This window comes from Euleptes europaea, chromosome 21, assembly GCF_029931775.1.
Source record: "Euleptes europaea isolate rEulEur1 chromosome 21, rEulEur1.hap1, whole genome shotgun sequence".
Lineage (NCBI taxonomy): Eukaryota > Metazoa > Chordata > Lepidosauria > Squamata > Sphaerodactylidae > Euleptes > Euleptes europaea.
This window is the reverse complement of record NC_079332.1, coordinates 19,298,950-19,317,409: the sequence shown is the minus strand read 5'-3', so window position 1 is coordinate 19,317,409 and position 18,460 is coordinate 19,298,950. Positions and strand designations below refer to the sequence as shown.

Sequence of the window (18,460 nt, the reverse complement as noted above, 5' to 3'; positions counted from 1 at the left end):
ACGACCTAAATCCCTTTTCACATTCAGAGATTCAGTTTCTCCTCTCAGATATCGATCCATTTGTTTCCTATAGAGCGTCACGCTTTGCCTTAGCAGCCAAAGAAATTCAGACTAAAGTTGTATTTAATTAGGGCCTTTAATGTATTTAATGACTAGCGTTTTTTGGTCAGACTGTTTTTAATGTTATCATTTATGACTTGGCTTTACGTGACAGATTGTAACAGCCTTCGGCCATAGACTTACCTTGCTAGTTATCAAGGGAGGGGGAAGCACCCGTGCCTCCCCTTCCCCCTGCTGGCTCTGTGCCTGAAGAGCCCCCCTCCCCACCCTCCTTAGCCCTTCCCTCCCCAACCATTCCCAACATCCCTGTCCTGTCCGGCTATGTGACTTGCGGCAAACCCAACAGGTGAAGTGTTGGCCACCATGCAGTGGAAAGCATCCTCTGCTGAATACTCAGGCCTCTGTGCATGGGTTTCTTGCAGCGGCTGGTTTGGGCGTCACGACCAGGGCATCCGCTGGCCAGGGGGCTGGGCTGGAGGGCCTCTGGCTCTGATCCAGCATGGCCCCTCTGACGCTCGCACGCAGCCTCCCCCTGAGGCTTAGCCCCAACGGTGCCATTTGGGATCAGGGCCAGAGCCCTCGTCCCTCGAGTGGGGAAACCAGTTTCGGTTCTGCCTCCTCCCCAGACAGGCCGGGCCGGTTCCTTTGCGGCTGTTGGAGAGGCCAGGAGCTCCCCTGGGCGGCAGCGTGCCTGACGGGCTGTCAGATCATCCCGGCACGAGGCCCGGGTGTGGCGCTGGTGCCAGGGCACGTTCATGACCCCGTCCATTGTGGTATCAAAGGAGACTCGAGAGGCACCACAGTTGGCACCACGTGGGCGGGGTGGGCTGGCTGGTCCCGTTTTTGCAAGAAGAGCACAGGGAACCAATGGGGGGGGGAGCTGCTCTGAAGAGGACAGGGACATTATTCTGTCTCAGCAGTGGGAAGGGCCCAGCCAAGAAAGGGCACCACGCTGTGCCATGCTCAGGAACATGGGCTCACCTGGCATCCTACAAAGGCAAATATTGCCGAAAGACGGGAGGGAAGAAGAGCCGGGCTGGCTCTCGAAGGTACTGAGGCCACAAGAGCCATAATCCCACCCCCCAGCGGCACCAGCATTCTCACCCGGCCCCTGGGATGAACACACATGAAGCTGCCTTATACGGAAACCAACCCTCCAACCATCAGTCAGTGTTGTCTACTCAGACTGCCAGCGGCCCCCCGGGGTCTCAGGCAGGGGTCTTTCCCACCACCTACTTGCCTGGTCCCTTTAACTGGAGATGCCGGGGATGGAACCTGGGACCTTCTGCATGCCACGTAGTCCCTTCCAACTCTATGATCGTATGACTCTCAGCTAGCCTGGCCTGCCATTCTGAGGCTAGTGAGGCCAGCGGAGGGAGGATGTCCAAAACCTTGGCGCTGCCGATGGCCTTGAGGCCCCTCCCCAAACCCCCAAAGAGGCCATTGTCTCCAGGGGAGCTGACCTCTATTGGCCGGAGATCTCCAGGTGCTACCTGGAGGTTGGCAACCCTAGCCACCCAGTGCCCCCGCCTGCCTTGAAGGTGACGCCTGCTCTTCTGGGGGGGGCGCAGCACGCCGCCCCTTCCTCTATGCTGCACGGGCTGTACGGCATTGAAGCCCCACCGCCGATCCCGCCCCCTCAACCTCCCGGCGGTGGGAAGAGGGACCCGGCAGCCCTACGGAGGGGGGAAGGCTGCCCAAAGGGCCAGGCAGCCTGGCAGCAGGGGGGGGCGGTCCGTCCCGCCCCGCCGTCCCCGCCCCAGCCAGCCAGCCAGCCAGCCAGCCCGGCGGACGGGCGGACGGGCGGGCGGGCGGCGCGCAGGCACAGCCCGGCCAGGCGGGCAGGCGGTCGGTCGGGCAGAGGCTGCGCGCTCCCTCTGGGCGGTCGGTCGGCCGGCCGGCCGGCGGCGAGCTGCAGCGGCTGCCACGCGGCGCCGGAGAGGCCCTTCCCCGCGCGCGTCCCGGCGGCGGCGGCCAGGTGAGTGTGGCGGGGGAGCGGGCGCTTGGCTCGGCGGGCAGCTCCCGGCGTCCGCCGGTGCTCGGGGAAGGGAGGCGAGGGTCCGTCTGTCCGTCCGCGGGGGGATTCCGTACAGAGGCCGGGTGGCGCTCGGACAGACCCCTGCGAAATACCTGGGCTGGGAAGAGGAGGAGGAGCGGGTACAGTGCCCCCCCCCCACTGCCAACTCTCTCTGCTTCCGAGACCTGGGCCACCCCCTGGAAATGGATTGGGGGGTGCTTCGGAGTCCCCCTGCCAGGCAGCTGGCCTTCAAGCTGTGTGTGTGTGTGGGGGGGCAAGCAGACTTAACCGGGCGGGGGCTGACCAGAGCCAGAAAGGGGTCTGCAGGGCCCTCACCCTTGGGGACCTTCTGTGATGGCTGTCAGAGGGCAGGACATCTGTGACTTCCAGCTTGTGGGCAGCACGCCCCCCCCACACACACACACTGGGGGTGGACGGGCAAGGAAGGAGGGCAGAGGGAGATGCGCTCCAGGGGTGCTCTGGGGTGCCTGTGGAATCTCCAAGAGACCCACCATACGGATCCCTGCAGAGGCTGGCGCCGGTTCTGCACCGGGATCCTGTGAATGCCGGCAGAGTGTGGACAAGGGTGCCCCCTGGCCTGCCCTCTGATGCCCCAGTGCCACCCCACCTGCCTGTGACCTCTGCTCCCTGCGAGTAGTACGGAAGCGGTAGAACAAGAAAGGCCTTGGGTGGGGTCACTACGCCCCACACTTCTCAAACTCGTTTTGTAGTCATTCCCAACCCTCGGTTGCTTGTTGCATCTAGTAAACAAGCGCTTTCCCAGCACCTTCCCTCCCAGAGCCCGCGGAGGGGAGATCCCACTGGATCCTGCTACAGGAGAAATGGAGGCAGGGTCGCTGGTTGTTCTCTGCCATGCCTAGAGCATCACCTGAGCGAAATATTACCGTTATCTAATTAAAACATGTATATGCCTCCTTCTTTTCCTACCACAATAACTTTACAATCAAGAAAAAAATCCAGTAAACCGCCTCAGTATCGCAGAAAGGTGGACTCATAGTTGGAAGGGACCACCAGTTGGAAGGGACCACCACTAGTCCAACCCCCTGCACAATGCAGGAAATTCACAACTACCTCCCCACCCCCAGTGACCCCTACTTCACGCCCAGAAGATGGACAAGGTGCCCTCCCTCTCATCATCTGCCTGAGGTCATAGAATCAGCATCGCTGACAGATGGCCATCTAGCCTCTGCTTAAAGACCTCCAGGGAAGGAGAACTTACCACCTCCCAAGGAAGCCTGTTCCACTGAGGAACCGCTCTAAGTGTTAGAACATTCTTCCTAATGTCTAGACGGAAACTCTTCTGATTTAATTTCAACCCGTTGGTTCTGGTCCGACCTTCTGGGGCAACAGCAAACAACTCAGCACCATCATCTCTATGACAGCCCTTCAAGTCCTTGAAGGTGGTTATCATATCACCTCTAGGCCTTCTAGGTGATTGCGAAACACGCTCAATATAAACTTGAAAACTAATTTTCCTCTCAGGAACACATGAAGCTGCCTTATACTGAATCAGACCCTTGAAGTCAGTATTGTCTACTCTGACTGGCAGCGGCTCTCCAGGGTCTCAGGCAGAGGTCTTTCACATCACCTGCTTGCCTGGTTCCTTTCCCTGGAGATGCTGGGGACTGAACCTTCCGCATGCCAAGCAGATGCTCTACCACTGAGCCACAGCCCCTCCCTCTGACCACAGTAGGAGACACAAACCAGCCCCCAAAGACTCCAGAGAACAGAAATGTCTTTGCCTAGCCCCCCTGCACCAGCAGAGGGACGCCACAGGGCAAAAGGCCTGCCCCTGGCAGGGGGGGGGCTTCGGGGGGCTTCTGCAGCAGAGGCTCTGGAGGTGGCCAATGTTGCAGAATATACCCATTGTCTCTGCTGCTCAGGTGAGCCACAGGGCACGCTCGGTCCACAGGTAAGCGAATGCACGGGCAGCTGTAGCCAGGCGCAGGCTCAGCTCGGAAGTGTGGATCGCAGCGGGGCTGGGGCCCGCGTGTAGAGAGGACCCGGAAGCCTGTTCGAGGCAGCACGACCTGCCCACGAGTTGCAAGCGGGAGTGTTCAGGGTGGTAAGAATAGTTCTTTCAGTGCGTCCACGCAGATCAACAGCCCTCTCGCCTGTTCTGGGTGATTATGATACCTGCCGGGTCAGACCTCAAGGGGTCCCTCTAGCGGGGGGGGGGGATGGGGACAGCCAGACACCATCTTTGTAGGTAGCTCCCAGGGAAGGCCAAGAGGGCCGGCCTTCTCCGGGGGCATGCCACCTCCTTCATAGCTCCAGAACATCGGCCTTCCCTTCAACTATCATCAATTTGAGAGACCGCTCTGCTGGATCAGGCCCAGGATCCATGGCTCAGTGGTAGAGCATCTGATTGGTCTACAGAAGGTCCCAGGTTCAAACCCCAGCATCTCCAGCTGAAGAGATCAGGTCGTAGGAGATGTGAAAGACCTTTATCTGCCTGAGAGCCTGGAGAGCCGCTGCCAGTCCAAGCGGACGAGACTGACCTGGATGGACCAAAAGTCTGATCTGGTGTCAGGCCGCTTCGTGTGTCCATTCAGTCCAACATCCTGTTTCCCACAGAGGCCAGCCTGATGTTTCCAGGAAGTTCAGTGTGGTGTAGTGGTTAAAAGAGCGGTGGTTTGGAGCGGTGGACTCTGATCTGGTGAACTGGGTTTGATTCCTCACTCTTCCATATGAGCGGCGGAGGCTATTCTGGTGAACCACGTTGGTTTCCCCACTCCTACACATGAAGCCTTCTGAGTGACCTTGGGCTAGTCACAGCTCTCTTAGAGCTCTCTCAGTCCCACCGACCTCACAGGGTGTCTGTTGTGAGGAGGGGAAGGAAAGGTGATTGTAACCCGGTTTGAGTCTCTCTTAAGTGGTAGAGAAAGTCGGCATATAAAAACCAACTCTTCTTCTTAACACCTGGTATTTAGAGACAGGTTGCCTCTGATCATGGAGGCTTCATTTGGCATAATGGTGGATATCAAGGGTGGCAGGTGAATCTGCATGGCACCCACGGATGCAATCTTGGTTATTACAAATGCGGTCTGCCACCCAGGGAGTTCATCCAGCAGCCTCCACCTTTCCCCAGTCCAAGGGCTTAATGGGCGTGGCCGTCTCAGACGGCCGGTCCCCTGGGCAGCCCTGCAGAAAGGCGGCTGCCTGCCAGCCATCAGGGCCCTGGAATTCTCATTAGGGGTGAGCCTGCGAGTGCGTCGGGGCAGGAGAGGGCCTGGGTGCGAGAGCCGAGCCTCCTCCCACGCAGCTGGCTCCGAAGCAGGCGGGCGGCTGGAATTGGTTTCTTTTTGGAAGGCGGCCGCCCTGCCTGCTCTCCTCCCGAGCACCTGAGGGGGAGCCTGACGGGCGGGGGCGGGCCGGAATGCTTTGGCGGAGGTGGGAGGCAGGCCGGGGCCGAGGAAGGTTCTGGAACGATGGCAAATCGATTAGAAAATGGGGGCCTGCGGGGGATAGGGGTGGAGAGGAGGCAGAGCTGGCCGGGGAGGGTGGGCAGCCTGCGGCATCGGTGAGGAAAGGGGGCAGAAGGGAGACCCGAGAACGGCTCTGGGGCCGGCACAAAAGTGTCACGGGGAAGGGCTGGTCATGGCCGCCAGGTCAGGCTATGGAAACCATTCCGTCGGTGAGCAAACAGAGGCCGCCAACTAGCAGGCCCTCGCACGCAAGCGCTCGGCTGGATGTGGCTGCCGTCCTGCAGGCAGTCTGGTTGGGGCCCACTTCTGCAGCCAAGCTGAAAGCCCCCCCCCCATGGTCCTGGCCCCTCGACCAGTTTACCAAACAGGCAAAGGGTTGAGAGGAAGCAGCCGAGGAGGGAGCGCCAACACTTGCAGCCTCCCGCAGGGCATTCCAAGAGGGATTCTGGCATTGCCCAGCAAAGGGCGCCAAATCCTCGCCTTCCTCCTCCTCCTCCTCCGAGGTGGATATGTGCCAGAGTGTTGAGTGTCGTCCCCCCACCCCAGTTATGCTCATTCTGGATGCTGCTGGCAGCAACCTCCTGCCTCCAGGAGAGCCGGAGTCGAGGCAAGTGGCCAGTTCCTGCGCGAGACAATAGCGGCCTTGTCCATCCTGGGTAGGGGCCGGTGAGAAAAAATGGCCAGAAAGGTAAACTGGCAGAAAAGGGTATTCACCCACCCAGCAGGTCCCCCCAGTGCCGAGTTGGGCAGAGACGGTGGCCCTGCTGAAGGGAGGCGGGGGAAGAGGCCCCCAGGCATCTCCTAGCAGCCAAATCCCACATCTGGGGCCAGTTTGCGGGGCTGAAATGCAGGAGGCGTCTTAGCGCAAATTCGCACGTGCAGCTTAATGCATGGCTGTTGCTGTGTAGGTGTGAAAAGCGGTTTGTCTCGCTTCTAAATGGATGGGAGGCCACACAGGAAGAGACCCCGTATGCCCCTGGCCAACCTTCTGGCGATTCTGGTGGCATCTGGGAACCAAGGCGTGTACTTTGCCATTCGCTGTTGTTTTGCCCAAACACTTTTGGGAATACCTTTTTCATGCTAGTGTAGCAAAGAGCGGGGTGCTCTGCAAGGTCTTGCTTGTGTTTCAGTCCGAAACGTGCAAGACGGTGAAATAGCGCAAATGACCGAGAACTCGCAGAATGTGTGCGTGGGGCAAACGGTGGCTGACGGGTCAGGACCAGGGCAGATGCTCCTTCTCGCTGGCTTCGTGCTTCAGTGCTTGCTTGTCAAGCTAGAAAGAAACTAGCTGAAGCCGCCTGAGAGCAGAGAGAGGCCGGCCGGGAAGGGGGCAGGATCCCTCCCCAAGTGGCCATCCTCTGGAGCAGGCAGTAGGGCCGAGCCTCCTCTCCTGCCTGGATTCTTGCCCAGTGGATTCTTGCTACCCCCTTTTCCATGTGTGGGGGGTGGGGGTGGTCATCTGGCACTGGGGACTTCTGTTCATGCAAGAGGGCATCTTTCAAGGAACCAGAAAGCACCCAGTGCCAGAGGAAGGGCCCTGTGCAGGAGAGACCTCTCTGCCACGGACGAAGAGCCCCCCCCCCACGGAAGCCAAGCGAAGGCTCTTGCGCCGCACCTGTCTGGGCCACCATTGTCCTCACTGTCCTGCAACCCTGTCTCAAGCCACTTCCAAGCGGGTTGTTCCCATAGGGCCAGTTTTAACTCACGGGCGGGGGGAGCCCCTCACCTTCTCCCTGCCCTGAGCCCCATCTGCAAGGAACTGCCCACCTCTGACACAGCCGAGGCAGCCAAGAAAAGTAGTTCTAGTGGCGCTGCTGTTCTGGTGCTGCCGCCGCGGCCACAGCCAGATCCTGGCCACAGGAAGGCAGGAAGGGATGAGTCTTGGGCAGCAGCTAACCCCTCCCGGCCTAATGAGGGGTTAGATCTGCCCGGGTGCTAATGATAGCCTGCTGCTCCGGCAGCTGTGGTCAGGGGGCCCCACCCAAGGCAGGCAAGCAGGGTGCCCTGTGGGTCACCTTCCCTGCCCTGCAATGGGGAGGGGGACGGCCACAGGAGAGGCTGCAGGGTTGCGGGAGGCTGGAGCCTCGGGAGGAAGGGGGCAGCCGGGTTTGGGCAACAGCAAGAGAGCCAAGGAGAAGGCCGGTCACTCGGCAGGGCGGGACGGGCGGCTCCGTCAAGCTACGAGGGGCCGAAGCTGGAAAGGTGGTCTTGGAGGTGGAGGACGGGAGCCAGGGAAGGTGCGTTGGAGGTGATGGGGGGCGGAGAGGTTTGCCTGCTGCCTTGGACGCGGCCTTCCCCACGCAGCCTGCTCATCTGTTGCTGAGGGGAGACTGGAAGGGGGCAGGCAGTGGGGTGGGGGGGATCCAAATCAGCTCTCCAGTTGAGACGTGGGGCAGTCTTGGGTGAAGGAGTGCCAAGACTGGTGGGCCTGCAAGGCCCCTCTTTGGCCTTCAAACAACTGAGGAATGGGGCAAGCAGGAAGACCAGAGCTGGGGGGGGGGGTGTTTCCCACAGCCAGGCTCCCTCTCCGCCCTGCCTGCCCCACTCCTGACCCAGCCAAGGTCGCTCTTGCGGGAGAGCTAATTAAAGGGGCTGCGACGCGCAGCAAGCGGGTTGTGCTGGAGATGGAGCCGCGAAACCCGAGAGCACAGAGTTGCCAAGCGGCATTCCAGCAGGGCGAGGCGGGCTCTGGCTGGGCACTCCCTCCAGCTGGTGGCCATCCAGCAACCAGGGCCACGTCCTCAGTGGCAAGGCGGTGAGCCAAGGCACCCGCCTCACCCGTCAGGCAGGGTGGCACGGCACTGTCAGATAATCACGCGGCAAGGGTCAAGCCCCCCCCCCCAGAACTGTCCAGGGAGTCCCAGACTGAATAGCCACGTCCAGTGGCTTTGCTGCAGAACAGGAGGCCCAACCAATCCCGCATAGGTCTTCAGACCCATTCTGCCCCGACCCGGCCCAGCCGGATCCTCCGGTTCTGCCCGTATCGCCTCCTCCTCCTGCTCCCAGCCCTCTCGGCTTTCCCAGCCGTCCAGCACAGGGGTCTTCATCCCATCCAGTCCCTGAGCTGACCCCCCAGGACAGGAAGTCTCACAGGACAGGAAGAGGGGGCAGAGCCCTGACCTCGCTGATGCTGAGGCACCGGGGTCTGGGGAACACAAGCCCAGCAGGAAGCCAGCGGTCAGAGCTGCGTGAGACAGCGGGGGCTTCCAAAAAGCAGCCTTCCCCACCCACCCCCACCAAAGCAAGCTGACTCTAAAGGGGCTCATGAGCCAGAGTTTGGGACTCCGCACACTAAGTCCTATGGGTAGGCTAAGAGGGAAGCGGTGCTGGTCTGCGGTAGAAGGGCCACATTCGAGTCCAGGAGCCCCTCCGAGAGCGACAAGATTGTTGGGGGTGTGAGCTTTCAAGGGCCAAAGCCCCCCTCGCCGGATCTATGTTCGGTGGAGGCGCCCACCTTAAACCTGGACCTGGGGCTCAAAAGCAGTTCAGGCTGCATCAGGTTCCGGGGACTTTGTGGGCAGCAGGAGTTTGTTTGTCTGGCCTGGAAATCTTTGGCAGCTGAACTGGGAAGGGAGACTGGGTGGTGGTGGGGTGGGGGGCTCGTCTAAGCAGTAAAGGTCACCAAGGGATTTCAGTGGGACGTCCCTGTAGGATGATTAGGAGCAGGAAGCCCCCTCCTCCACTGAAGCCCTCTGCACCACTGGGAAGCAGCTTCCTATGATGAAGCTTTGCACCTAGACGTTGATTCTGCAGCGAGAACGCGTCCCCCCTTCTTCCCCCAAAGAGCTCCGAGCAGTGACCAGCCCAAGATCTCCCAGGAAGTTTCATGGCCAGCGGATATTTGAACCCGGGTTTATCCCCCCACGCGGCCCTCGTCAAATGCCCCCCCAGCGCTCCCTTGACTGCACTGAGCCGGTTTAGCCGAGGCAGGACCCAGAGCAGATTTTGCAGTGGAGAGGGAGGGCAGGGGGCATGATTCCCCTCCCCCCAACCCAAGCATGTGCAGAGCAAAGCCCCCCTCCTCCCCCCCAGCTGTGGAGAGCCCCAGGTGTTTCTAATGCCTCTTGGCTACTGACAACCCCCCTGCGGTGTCTCCCCCTCCTCGCCCCAGTCTGGCAGTTTAGGAGGCGGCTGGTGTAGGGAAAGAATGCAGGGGGGGGTGCCCTCTGATGTGCTGCCAGTCACTGAGCCAGCACCCCGCCTGAGGCTTTGGGGGTTTTTTTTAGAAGGAGAGGGGGGAGGGAAATGTCAGGAGGCGACGCCTCTGGTTCCGTCGCCACATCTTGGGAGCAGATGCCCTTGGAGGAGGAGGGGTTGCCACAGCGTCCCTGCAGGATCCGAGCCCTGGAGGTTTTTAAGCAGAGGCTAGATGGCCATCGGTCAGCAATGCTGATTCTATGACCTTGGGCAGTTCATGAGAGGGAGGGCACCTTGGCCATCTTCCTGGCATGGAGCAGGGGTCACGGGGGTGATAGTGGTGAATTTCCTGCATTGTGCAGGGGGTTGGACTAGATGTCCCTGGTGGTCCCTTCCAATTCTAAGAAAGAGTGTAACAGGGACCCGGGGGGGGGTTCAACTGGGGCTAGAGGCTAAGCCCGCCCCTGGCAAAGCCACCCAGTATAGAAGAAGCCTGTCGGATCCTGCAGCCTCCTGCTCAGTGTGCAGCCGCAAAGCCTCTGGTCACCTGGCTCCAGCCTGGGGGGTGGGGGTGGCTAACCCCTCCCAGCCCTCCTCTTTCACCCTCTGAAGGGCTGGCAAACAGCGCCGTCCCCTCCCCAGCCCCCCAAAAGAACTCCCAGTTCACCTCTTAGGGAGGCCCCAGAGCAGGGCCTGGGTCTAGGCCTGTGTTCAGTGGGGTGGGGGGGAGAGGGTTCAGCCCCCAGAGTTGAGCTCTGTGGGGAAGGGGGCTGTTTGGGAGTACGCTTTGGTTTCCGATGGGTTCAAGGCGTGGGTCAGAAGCCATCTATATGAACACTTAGTGTGCGTGCGTGTGTGGGGAGCTGATACAATGGTTATATAGGGGCTCTGAGGTTTGCTCTACGGGGGGGGGATGTGAAACTCTCAAGCAGTTGGTGGCAGCCCCCTCCCCCAGACAGCTCTTTTAATTGACTGGTCTGTTCTGGCAGGGGGGCCGAGCGGGTCGTCATCCTCCGAAGGGAGGCTGCCCGCTGGGGGGGGGGGGAGTGATACTTGCGTGGATCCAGCCTGCGCACCTCCTTGTGTATTTGGTCAGGGGAGGGGGCGGAAGCCAGAAACCTGCGGAAAGTGGGGGCCGTGTTGCAGGGGCTGCTTGGGGGGGGGGAAGAGGGGCGGCCGCTCTGCTGGTCTTCAGGAGCCTTTTCTCCTCCAGAAGGGAGCCGTGGGAGAAAAGCCCCGAGCCCCTCCCGGGGGTCCCACCAGCCTGAGAACCTTTTCTGCAGCGAGGAAGCTGCAGCCGAAATGAGTTCTGGACGGTTGCAGAGGACGGGGTGTGTGGGTTTTTTTAATTTGGCAACTCCTTGTCTCAATGGCAGCAGTCCGAGGGGCAGCACTAGCCCCCCCCATGGAGGAAGCAAAGCAAGGAGACTCACAGCAGCCCCTAGGAAGGGGGGAGGGAGGAAGAGGGGGGAGGGCCCACTCCTTCCTCAAAGCCCCATGTCAGCAAGAAACCGGATCCCTGGGCCAGCCAACCCGCACAGAAACCCCCCCCCCTTACCATTCAAGCCGACCTGTCAGCACCCCCCCCCTCGCCACAGCTGGCTCCCATTACCCAGAGTGCTCTGGGGTAGCCCTTAGCCCCACACGGGGCTTATAAAGGGTCTTCTTCACCTGAGAGGTTGAGAAATGGGGGCTGCCCCACGCAAGCCAAGCAGGGGGGAAACAAGGGCCCCATTCCCAAAGGCAGGCCAGGATAGCTCATGTTGTTCTCTCCGTTTTACCCTCACAGCAACCCTCTAAGGTAGGCCAGGCCGAGTGCACGCCACCAGCCCGAGGACACCCAGCGAGCGTCCCTGGCAGAGTAGGGATTTGAACCCGGCTCTTCCTAGTCTGATGCTCTAACCACGACACCAGGCAGGATCTCAGGGTAAGGGTCTGCTTTCTGCCAGGAAGCGACTCTTTCGAGAGAGAGAAATGGGACCTTCGCTCAGGCAACAGAGCTTGACGGGGCTTTCCTTGACGGCAGGATGAATTTAAAGCCTGCATTTACATTCGGTGAGACACAGCGTGGTCAGCCCACCGGCCCAGCGTGCCTCCGTCCCCCGAGAGAGCGCGAAGGTGCCGGCCGGCAGCATGTCCCGAGCCCCTGGCGTTCCCCGGGCAGAGGGCCTCTGCCCACGCAGGGTTCCCTCTGCGACTGAGCTGGCCGGCTGAGATGCCCGGCCTTTTCTAGTCTGCGGCAGGAGTCCTTTTGGCCTGTCCTGCAACCCCACCGCCCCAACGCAGTCTTAGAGCAGCTCTCACAGCACAGCGATGTCCAACTGTGGCCACGGAGCTCCTTGCTGGGTGTTTTTCAGAAAAACCCCGGGCTCAAAATACTTGTATCTGCGGTAGCTCAGTGGACGGTCTACTCCATTACCTCCTGGCCGGCCCTCTCTACACCGAGCCTCAGAATATGTTCCTGGCACATATTTACACTTTTTATCTGATGCCAATACTTTCTGATACTGTTTTCCCGGAAAATGGCACTTTATGGCCTTGCGGCCAGGAAAATCAGGGCAACGAAAGCCATCGAATGAGGGAAGGAGCCAAACTGGTGTATTTTAATCTTATGACTTGGAATGGTTTTATATATATTTTAAAGTTGTTGTAATGTTGTCTCGATTGTAAAGGCCTATGGCCATGCACAATAAACATGACTGACTGACCACAGCCCCAGCTCAGTTAGGAAAGGGTGGAAGGGTTTTGCCTGGGAGGTCATGTTCTCCCTCCCCTCCCCTGCCAGGGAGGGAGCCGTTCCCCCCCCCCCGTCCCCCCCTCCCAGCTCCTCCCCACTTCCTCCAGCTGCACATTCCAGAGTTTATTACCTGTCTGTGTCGTGCCTGCTTGGAGCGCCCCCCCCCATACGGCCCACTCCTCGGCCAATATTAATTCTCTTGCTTATTCAAAGAGCTGACAGACAAGCCAGCAGCCCCTAATTCCATCACACTGGGAGCGGGCTGGGATCCCCCTCCCCTCCCCACAAAGCCCCCTCACGCTTTGCTCGGTACAGCCACCAGTTCCATTCCCCCCAGAAACGCAGGCAGCCCCCCCCATGTTTAGTGAGGCTAAGAATGCCAGGGAGTGGGGCAGGCCCCAAGGAAACCTGTCTGCCCTGGGAAGCATCCTCACCAGCTGGCTCAGAGGCAACTGCCGTGCCCCTCCGGGCCAGGCAGCACCTTTGTGTTTTTAAAGAAGTGCGCCTGGCTTTCCTGGACCAAACATGGGCTCCTCCGCATAAGAAAGCCCCTGGAAGAACATCCCACCAGAACTGCAAGCCCACGGCGCGTCTCTCCTCTCAGAGTTCACAAACGGGACACTCGGGACACCCACTGGATTTCTGGGGTGACTCTTCTGCGGTGGGGACGCCTCTGCACTGAATAACTGAAGCCCGTGATGCAGGGAAGAGATTTGCTGTATGAAACCAGGAGGGAGGGTGGAGAAGGGTTGCCGGGACACTTCTGTCCCCTTCTTGGGGGGCCTGATCTAGAGGGGCATGGGGCACATCCGACCCCTCTGGAGCGGGAGTGGTGAAGATCAGTTCCCCAAGGTAGGCGAGGAGATGGGGGCCAAGGTGGGACCTCCTGTGCCTGGAACGGCCGTGCAGGAGGAAGCTTTGCAGCTGGTGGGGTACGGGTGGGCCGTGAGCGGAATATGAGCAGCCAGCATGATGCGACAGGAAAAGCTAATGCGGTCTTGGGGTGCATCCACAAAGGCATAAGCATCCAAATGACAAGATGTCAAAGTTTTGCTGTACACCATGTCGGTCAGGCCGCACCTGGAGTCCTGTATGCAGTTCTAGAGGCCTCCCTTCAAAAAGGATGCTAACAGAATGGAGCGGGTGCAGAGGAGAGCGACGAGGATGGTCAGGGGCCTGGAGACCCAGCCCTACGAGGAAAGGCTGAGGGAGTTGGGAATGCTCAGTCTGGAGAAAAGGAGGCTGAGGGGGGACAGGATTGCTCTCTTGAAGTATTTGAAGGGCCATCACTGAGAGGAGGGCAAGGAGCTGTTCCTCTTGGCAGCAGAGGAGAGGACTCGCAATAATGGGTCTAAATTGCTGGTGGGAAGGTACCGGCTGGATATTAGGAAAACATTTTTTACAGTAAGAGTTGTTTGAGAGTGGAATTGGCTGCCTAGGGAGGTGGTGAGTGAGCTCCCCCCTCACTGCCAGTCTTTAAGCAGAGGTTGGACAAGCACTTGTCAGGGATGCTCTAGGCCGATCCTGCATTGTGCAAGGGGTTGGACAAGGTGGCCTCTATGCCCCCTTCCAACTCTATGACTCTATGAATCTTCCATCTCGTGACCCTGGCAGGGGGGTTGGGGAAGCTGCAGCCCCCCCCCCCCCAGTGCAGGAGTCCTGCGCGTCCTCCTGGAGAACCAGCAGAGCAAGTCTGAAGGTGGGAAGAGGCGGTGACAGGCGGAGTCCCGCTTGAGTCAGCCCTTCCTTGGTGACCTCAGGAGGCGGCGGCGGCTGACGGCAGGCGTGGGATTGTTGGCACCACCGAGGAGGAGGCTGGTGGGGAACAGATTGATTCATCCTGTGTCATTTCCCCAGATGAACTCATCCATCGGGGTAGCAGGAACAGAACAAAATGCAGTGACACAAATTGCTGGGAGCCGGACTGCTCTTTGCCGTTAGGGCTGCCTAGGGAACAGTCAGCTGGAGGTGACGGAGGAGGGAAGCACAGCGGACAGCTGGCCAGCCACAGTGGGGCAGGCAGGGGCAAAACAGGGCAGGGGAGGGGCCCTGGCTCAGTGGCAGAACATCTGCTTGGCATGCAGAAGGTCCCAGGCTCAATCCCCGGCAGTTTCTTCAGTTAAAGGGACCGGGCAAGCAGGTGACCCTGGAGAGCAGCTGCCAGTCTGAGTAGACAATACTGACTTTGATGGACCGAGGGGCTGATTCAGTAGAAGGCAGCATCACGTGTCCGTGTGTCCAATCCTGCCCCAATTCAGTTAGGCGCTGCCCATGCAGCTTTAGAGCCCCACCCCATGGGCTCTAAAGCTGCATGGGCAGCGCCTAATGGTGCTGTAGTGATGTACAGGGAGGGGAGATCCCTTCGTGGGGCCAGGAGTCCCGGCACGGACCTGGGCAAGACGTGCCGCTCTGGGCAGCAGGGCAAGGGGAGTCCCAGGCTGGCCCAACCGTTTGGGGCGGAGGGCAGAGGGTGCCCTGTGGGGCTTTCCCCACCCTTGCTGACCCGCAGCCACTCTGGTGGGGGTGAGGAGGGGAGCTCCACAGGAGGCTTCTGGCCAGGCTTGCCTGGTCAGGGGAGTGGGGGCAGATGGCTCTGCCGCTGGGGTTTATATTGGGGGGGGTTTGGAGGGCAGCCGGGGTCAACGGCATCCTAGGGCATACCATGGTGTCCTATTGCCAAAGAGGCCATTTTCTCCAGGGGAACAGATCTCACTGTTGGCTGGAGATCAGTTGTAAAAGCAGGAGATCTCCAGCCACCACCTGGAAGTTGGCAAACCTAGCCGGAAGGCTTGAAGGGCAGGCGTCATCTCCCCTTGCTGGTGCCGAACCTATGCGGGAATGGGGTTTTCTGGACACACGAGCTTCTTGAGCCCCCTCTGCAGCTGGGGGGGGTTTCTGTGTGTCCCCCCCAGGACAGAAAGGCCTGGCCTCCTTCCCAACCCCCCTCCTTATGCACCAGGCAGGGGCTGTTTGCTCAGGCTGGGAGCAGGAGGGTTTTAAAAGAAGCCGGGCAGCAGCAGTAGAGAAGGCGGCGGCGGCGGGGGGGGGGGGGGCTTGCTTCTTTGCTTGCTCAAGTTTGCTTCTTCCTCCCACAGGGAACGGGGGAGGGGCTTCTGCCGACTCCCCCAGTGAGGCTGCAGCAACCCTGTCTGACTGGTAGAGACGGCTTCGGAAGGGAGTTGGCCTCCTCTGGGGACAGAGGCCCCAAATGCCCCCCTCCCGTTGACTCTGTGCCCGGAACAGATCCGAGAGGGCCTATTGGGAGGGGGGGTCCACCAGCTGGCCTCTGCTGGGGTCTTAGCCCCCAGCAGCAATCCAAGGCCCTTGTCACTCCGCGCTGACTCCTGGCAGGGCCAATCTTTGCACCATCGCTCTGCACAAAAACTCCCGGGGCGGAGCGCAGTGGAAAAACAGCCCGGCCGGCTGGGGAGTCACGTGGCCTGCCGGGGTCTGGTTCCCTCCCGTCCAAAGTCCACAGCGCAGCCAGCCGGTGCCAGGTTACAGCCCTCCCTGTTGCAAACTGTGGGGCCAAATTCCTGGCCTCTCTCCCTGGCTGAGAAGGGACGGTGGGTTGGAGGTGGGGCAGGCCCTGCCTTCCGTGGGCGCCGTTGCTCGCAGATTCTCCTCTTCTCCGCTGCGGAGGTGGGGGGGTTCCCAGCCAGGCCCGGGACGGAGTGTGTGGGCAGGCTCGCAGCAGCAGCAACGGCCCCCTCTCAGCACTGTCCTCTTCCTCCCTGCAGGGTCGGCGCCATGAGGTCACCCGTGCTCTGGGCACTGCTGCTCTTCCCGGCGGGACTCCTCGCCCAGGGCTGCCCGGCCAGCTGCCAGTGCAGCCAGCCCTGGACGGTCTTCTGCATCTCCCGGAGGAGCCACACGGTCCCTCGGGGTCTGCCGCAGGAGACGGTCAACTTGTACGTCTTCGAGAACGGCATCCGCTCCCTGAGCGAAGACTGCTTTGCTGGCCTGCCGGCCCTGCAGCTCTTGGACCTCTCCCAGAACCAGATCTCCAGCCTGCCCCGGAACGTCTTCCAGCCGCTGGCCGGCCTCTCCAACCTTGACCTCTCCTCCAACCAGCTGCACGAGGTCACCAACGAGAGCTTCCACGGGCTGCGCTTCCTGGAGCGCCTCTACCTGCACCGCAACAGGATCCAGCGGATCCACCCGCAGGCCTTCGACTCCCTGGAGAGCCTGCTGGAGCTGAAGCTCCAGGACAACCAGCTGCAGGCCGTGCCGCCGCTCCGCCTGCCCACCCTCCTCCTCCTTGATGTCAGCCGCAACAGGATCGCCACCCTCGAGCAGGGCACGTTCCACCTCGGCAAGCTCGAGTCTCTGAAGATCGCCGGGCTCAGCCTGGACCACGTCGATGAGGCGTTGCTGCAGCAACTCCACAACCTGCACGAGCTGGACATTTCCGACAACCGGCTGAGTGGCGTGCCGGCAGCCCTGAAGCAGCTTCGCGGCCTGACCAAGCTCAGCCTGGCTGGGAACACCCGCCTCTCCCAGCTGCAGCCGGAGGACTTCCAGGCGCTGCGCAGCCTCCAAGAGCTGGACATCAGCAACCTCAATCTCAACCGTCTCCCCGAGGATTTCTTCAGCGCCTTCCCCAGGCTCAAAGCTGTCGCTGCAGCAGAGAACCCTTTCAACTGCGTGTGCCAGATGAGCTGGTTTGTCAGCTGGCTGAGCAGCAGCCAAGCTTCGCTCCAGCGCTCGGAGGAGACCCGCTGCCACTTCCCCCCCAAGAACGCCGGCCGGCTGCTCCAGCGCCTGGAGTACGCGGATTTGGGGTGCCCTACCACCCCCACCATCTCCACCTCGAAAGCCACCAGCACTCGGCTTGCCACGCCTGCTCCTAGCAGTGCGCACATCCCCCCGGAGACCAGCACGGCCAGCCCCACGCTCAGGCCGGACAGCTCCACTCTGGCACCGGTCACCACTCAAGAGGGCCGAGCCAGTCCGGAGGCACGCCTCTGCCCTCCCTACGCCTGCCTCAATGGCGGCACCTGCCAGTTAGATGGCCACAATCGCCTGGAATGCATCTGCCCCGTTGGCTTCTCGGGCCTCTACTGCGAGACCACAGCCCCGGCGGTAGCGACGTCGCCAGCAGCTGCGCCGGCACCAACGCAGCCCAAGCAGATTGCCATCAAGCACATTGGAGGCACCTCCCTGAAAGTGGATCTGCAGAACTACATCGAGTCCAAGAGCCGGCTGAAAGGGATCCGGCTCACCTACAGCAACCTCTCTGGGCCGGACAAGCGGCCGGTCACCCTCAACCTGCCAGCCACACTGGCGGAATACACCGTGCGGGAGCTGCGGCCCAACTCCTCCTACCACATCTGCGTCGGGCCGCTCGGGGACAAAGCTCACGAGGAGGACTTCTGCGTGGAGGCCCACACCCTGCAGCTGACCCGCCAGCAGCACGCCCCCGTCACCCAGAACAGGCCTGCCGATCTGACGCTCGTGGTGGTGCCAGCCGTCATGGCCGCACTGCTTGTGGCGGCAGCCGTAGCCGCCACCTTCTACTACATCCGGAGGCGGAGGCGGCAGGGGAAAGCAAGGGCCGCGTTTGGAACCGGCTCCAGTCCACTGGAGCTGGAGGGGGTGAAGGCCTGCCTTGAGAACGGAGACCTGGTCGGACCGGGCCTGAAACTGCCAGGGAAAACAGCCGCGCCAAACGGCTTGGAGTATGAAGTACCCCTCATGGAGCCGCAATGCACAGGCGCCTCCACGCCCCGGGCCCCGAGGCCTTCGTACTTCTAGGCCCGAGGGTGGCCTTGCGATGCAAGAGCCGGCCCCAGAACCCACGGCCTGACGAGGGAGGCGCCTCTTAGACCGCCAGAGGCTAACCTGCATGAAGAAAAACCTCCTGGTGTGTGACACGCAGCCTCCCGAGAGGAGCACACGCTTAGGAGGCAGAAGGACTCAGAGCCCTCGCTCAGTGTGGTAGCCCCGGGGGCCAGGATCCGAGCACAGCCCTGCCCACCGGCCGAGGGGTGGGTCTCCGCTGAAGCAAGAAGGATCTGTGTTCCTGCAGCCAGGAACCGTCCAGCCCCACCGGGGGCC

At 60.9% G+C, this 18,460-nt stretch overlaps 2 protein-coding genes across 2 annotated transcripts in view; one reads left to right on the top strand and one right to left on the bottom strand.

Annotated features, from left to right (window-relative positions):
- Positions 1-18,460, bottom strand: part of CORO7 (coronin 7) — a 69,812-nt gene that overhangs the window by 13,561 nt on the left and 37,791 nt on the right. The gene's annotated exons all lie outside the window — the stretch shown is intronic.
- Positions 16,145-18,157, top strand: VASN (vasorin). Its single transcript, XM_056866274.1, has one exon. It carries the CDS (start codon positions 16,151-16,153, stop codon positions 18,155-18,157), a length of 2,007 nt encoding a protein of 668 aa, XP_056722252.1. The 5' UTR covers positions 16,145-16,150.